The sequence below is a fragment of the Notothenia coriiceps genome, unplaced genomic scaffold, assembly GCF_000735185.1.
Source record: "Notothenia coriiceps isolate Sejong01 unplaced genomic scaffold, NC01 NC01_scaffold00020832, whole genome shotgun sequence".
NCBI classification, from domain to species: domain Eukaryota; kingdom Metazoa; phylum Chordata; class Actinopteri; order Perciformes; family Nototheniidae; genus Notothenia; species Notothenia coriiceps.
In genome coordinates, this window is record NW_011353533.1 from 8,835 (window position 1) to 14,255 (window position 5,421).

The following is a 5,421-nucleotide window of genomic DNA, read 5'->3' on the forward strand; positions in this document are numbered from 1 at the left end:
ATATCTCTGAAGTGTTTGGCTCCAAACACCAAACAGATCATTGCAGCATCCCATAATCCCCTCTGCTTCAGCCCTGTTTCAAAAGTGCTGATTCTCTGGGTTTTTCTCAATGTCGAGGATGCTTGCTTGGTAGGACATGTCTTCCGAGTCACTTGCTTCAGAAGCGAGGCAAGAATCCTTCCTGGCATTCGGAAAACGAAGAGTGGAACAGGCGAGCAAGTGTGCAGGTGTGCGTCACATGAGAGGCCCCGCCTTACATTTTCCGCCATAGATTTGGGGAAATTGGTCAAAGCATTGTGGGGATTTTAAGACCGCGGAGTCTACACATGTGCAGTCTCAAAATTTCTCGCTACGAAGTACGCCGGGCTCGGTAGACTTCCAAGTATGCTGGACATTGGAACAGTCACTCGATGACGTAGTATGCTTGAAATAGTGGCTCTGGAGCAGCTTTACTCAACATTGAGAAACACCCTCTGTCTGTTACTTTAGATGAAAAATAAGGAGCCCCTCCCCACGCCCCTCTGAGAGATATTTGGTTAAAAAGAACACAATGGTGCTCTAGGAGGAGATTCAGGTGATAAGGTGTTATGACATCATAAAGGGGCCAAAATCTGATCAGCTCATTTTTAGACAGGTTTTTATAGAAATGGATCAGGGCAAAAAGTGGGAGAATCTTTTTTCCTGAAACTTTCAGAATCTCTTTCCACAGAGGGGACACATGTTGATGTATAGAACACATGAAAAGGTGGATTTTGCATAATAGGTTAACTTTAAAGTAAAGTCAAGAAACAGGATTGTGAACTTTTAGAGAATTTTAAACTAGTAGATAATTTATATTGATGCATAAGCAGCATTTAAATATTGTAACTGGTCTTAATGGACTTTACTTATATAAATAAAGTAGTTAAAGTAGATTCAACCCATCTGTAATTAAATCTATAAAAAGGCTCATATATTATCTTTTATATATCAGCCGGTAAATAAATAACGTAAACAGCACAATATATTTAGGTATAAACAGTAGACTACTTAATTTATAGTCAAATTTCACTGCTAATTAAGCTCATGTTCGCAGATTATTTATTAGAAAGTTATTTCTTCGTCTTGTTCATTCACACTTGAGCAGGTCTTGTGATCCAACCTGTTTCTATGCAGAAATGACCTGAGGAATTTCTTACGTGATTATGTGGCTCTTACTCTACTCTACGTACGACTGTAATCCCTGTAGGGTCTTTTTACCAGGAGCCCCTCACCTCTGATTGGAGGAGATCTGCAGGAGGAAGGAGGCCTTTCTTCTTCTAACACTCTGCCGCGCTTTATAAAGCCTGATTTTCTGTTAGGACGTCCTCACAAAAGGGATATTTCTTTCCGAGGAGGTGCTCCAACCATGCGGACGTCTGTGGTGTTGTTGGTGTTTCTGGCTGTGGCTTCTCACACTGTGGCAAGTGAGTACAGAAAACACACCTGCTACCTTTAATATCAACACTTCACAGTGAGTATGTTTTATTCATGGGAGACCCCAGAGGAGCTGTGGATCATCAACAGCATTTAAATGACATTTGCTCACTGTAACTCAGAGTTTTAGTTTTAGATTAGATTAGAATCTTTAATGACCACAAAGCCAAACTGGTGGAATTCGTGTTCAGTGCAGATTATTACAGCTTGTTCCATACAATTCAACAAACAAAAAACAGACAATAAATAATATTATATACTCAAAATTGGAAAACGTCAACATTATCTCATATTAGTCCTTCTATTTACATCTTTTAGTAAAGATAGAAGTGGCATTACTGCATTAGATATGATATAATGAGGCTGTGGCTCAATGGGGTAGTGTGCTGAACTTTGAATCAGGGGATTGCAAGTTCGAGTCCCACTGCACTCGTTGTGTCCCTGGGCAAGACACTTCTCCCCAGAATGGCTCCAGTGGGGATTGCCCACAGTACTGAATATATGTAAGTCGCTTTGGTGACATGTAATGTAATGTAATATTAGAATAGTAGAAGGAGGGCACATTTAAAATATAAATGAACCTATCGATAAAGTGGGATTAGCCCATTGATAAGGTGAAATAAAAGCCTGCAGTCAAAATACAATGGAAGTATTATTCGGGAAATGAAATATCATCATGAGGTAAAATTGCTCATACTTTGGGAAACTGGCCCCTGTGAGTGTGACGTCATGATATTATGATGCTGCATTATTATTGCTGATGCATTAATGTACAAGCAGAATTTAACTGTTGACCTCATTTGAACTTCTACGTGCATATATTGTTGGTTATTGAGCATCATATATCGGATGATCAAATGATTTCAATGTCAAAATGAAGTAAACTCTGCAGCTGCCAAATAAATGTAGTGAAATAAAAAGTACAATATTGACTTCTGATGTAAAGGGATGTTAAGCAAAATGTAAAGTATAAATTGAAAACACTTAACATTGCATGAAATCAAAATACTTAAAGAAATAATCTGAATGTAAGTGCAGTATTTAGGCACTAAAAAAAAGCCCTTTATATCATATTATATAACAGTAGTCATAAATAGGCTGTTAAAATAGATGTATGGCTTTGTCTTGATTTAATGAGTTTATTAAACTTTCATTAAATTGGCCCACTGATAGTAGCTCAGCGTTTTAGTTTAACCTTCACATTTTCTATAAGATCTGAGGTGGTTTCCCATGACCTCTTTATGCAACCATGCATGAGTCTGAGTGACAGAATGTGACCTTTGTTAAGCAAAGCACCTATAAGATCATTTATCTTAATCCTTTATACGTTAAAAGTTCAACATTCTTTCAAATCTGTCTTAACGCATTAAAAACAAGCTCAAGTGTGCATTAAAGGAGTTGTTAGCCGTTGTCATATTAATTCCTCCTCTCCACGCTGACCCTGGAGAGGTCGATCTAGGGAATATAATTGATAAAAATAAGACTTGTAATTTTGTGAAATAAGTTGAAGAGGTGTTTTCAGCTGCTCGTGCAAAATCTTACAATGAAAATATTATTTTATTTTATTTTAAAAGTCACCAGTTAACAGTGCAGTCATGAAGAATGGAAAACTCATGAAGTTGAATCTCGAGAGGAAAGAAAAGAAAAAATTAATTATTTTGAAATTATAATAATACAGGCTTAATTCATAATAATATTAATAGGTAGTTTGATTAACTGAGACTCTGTTGTTCTTTGTTATCTTACATTGTGTTTGATCCAAATCCGGCCGTGTGGTTTTGTTAATCTGTGGTTATAAAAGAAAAAGCATGCACACACTCAGCTGAGCGTCACATGAGAGGGATTGGAGGAACAAGAGAATTATATTATTGCATAATAAAACTAGTTTAGGCTTCACATCCACCTTTCGTCAAATATTCGAACAACTGAGTTTGTAAAACTTTAAAACCAATAATTTCAATCATGCACTGAAGGCTTTTAAGAATGCATAATAGATATCTGCAATAGTACATAAAAGAACGTGGAAAACTATCTCTATTTTCCCTATAATTAGTACCAAATTACAGAGTTATATCAAATAAAAGTTGACACATTACTGGTAAATGAAATGAACAGAGACGTGATCAAATTGTGTTTTCAATGTTTGTATTTTGGATATTTCAGAGCCCAGAAATCGCTTCACTCGTTATCCATCATGGAACAATAAGATGTACCCAATCTGGAAGGATGGAGACGCCCGGTACAAAGACTCCTGGAAAGGTACGTCTGATGTTGGCACAATCTCTTTCAAATGCTCATATTTTCTTTTCTTTATACATATTTTTAAAGAACATACAAAGGGCCTTTTTGTAAGATAGTGACATTAGTTAGTAGTTAGATAGTGACAGTTCCTCCTTTACACCTCTGAAAACAAACAAAATGTCAACATATTTGGCGACACAGACTTTCACATTTTGTGTTTATTGCTCAGTGTTTCCTGTGTTCTTCGTCAGGTGGAAAAGTGACTTTTAATGTTGGGAACGATTCCCCGACACTGACTGCAGCTAAAGTCACTTTCACCATCGACCTGGAGTTCCCGCACACCCAGAAGGTGCAGCCTGACGGAGACGTCGTCTGGGCCGAAGACTGCATTATCAACGGTAACACACACAAACACACACACACACACGCACGCACGCACGCACGCACGTACGCACGCACGCACGCACGCACGCACGCACGCACGCACGCACGCACGCACGCACACACACACACACACACACACACTCAAAGACAGACACAGACACACACACACACACACACACACACACACACACACACACACACACACACACACACACACACACACACACACACCACACACACACACACACACACACCACAAACACACCCAGCACAATACACACCTCACTATATTTTAAGCCATCAAAGCAGCATGGTTGTCCTCACTGAGATATCTCAACAACTATTGGATGGATTGCAATAACATTTGGTGGATATATTCATGATCCCCAGAGGATGCACCCTGAGGACTTTAGTGTTCCTTTGTCTGATTCTTCCAGCACCACCATGAGGGTAAGATTTATGATTTTCTGTGAAATGTCTCAACAGCTATTAGATTAATTGAAGTAAAATGTAAGCGCAATCATCAAGTAGAAATATAATACTTTGTTTTATGGGCAAATGCATACAAAAAAATAACAATCCCATCAGTCTCAGCTCTGCCTTGAGTTTAGTGGTAATAGTAATGAAATATATAAATAAAAAAGTGCTTCACAGGGAGATGAGTAATGTTTTCAGGGTTTGCTGTTTGTTATGTGTACCTACTTTGAGACAGCAGATGGAAATTAGCTACTTGCAAAAAATATGCAAACAATTATCTCCTCCAGGCATGGTGATCAAAATAGACACAATTACAATAAATAATATTAATTTAATTTGTGATTATTCCTTTTTTTCTGTTATCTAATTTGTACAATCTTAACTGTGTTTGTATACGTATTTGTTCAGAGACATATTTACACGTTACCTTAATGAGTAAATACTTGAATTGTTTTGTTGTAAACTTGTGCTTTTAAATCTAATTACCTTCTCCTGCAGGAACTAAGTACGGTGAGTCTGAGCCGGTGTACCCGGGTCAGAGCTCAGACCTGGAGTCGGTGTTCCCTGACGGGACGCCCTTCAAGAAGGACAAGAAGCCGGCCTATGTGTTCGTCTGGAAAACATGGGGTGAGTGGAGTCGTCGTCTTTTATGAAAACACATCACAAACTTCTCTGAGGGTCACAGAGTGTGTCGGACCACGTGACCTGGAGTATGAGCCAGGCTAGATTATCGTTAAGTCTTTTCATATGATCAGATTATGTCACTTCATTTACCCAACAGGAAGAAATGTTTGAAGAAAACAATCCTTTATTTTCAGTTCTGGGATTAAAGGCTTCAAAGTTGTTATACAAAGAAGAGGGAGA

At 38.2% G+C, this 5,421-nt stretch overlaps 1 protein-coding gene across 1 annotated transcript; it reads left to right on the forward strand.

Annotated features, from left to right (window-relative positions):
- Positions 1 to 1,329: 1,329 nt before the first annotated feature.
- LOC104952940 (melanocyte protein PMEL-like) lies at positions 1,330 to 5,184 on the forward strand (the record flags this gene model as incomplete). Its single annotated transcript, XM_010779844.1, has 4 exons — positions 1,330 to 1,445; positions 3,619 to 3,714; positions 3,948 to 4,094; positions 5,056 to 5,184. Coding segments are annotated over exons 1-4 (430 nt in total), but the record flags the coding sequence as incomplete, so codon positions are not given.
- Between the last annotated feature and the right edge of the window lie 237 nt (positions 5,185 to 5,421).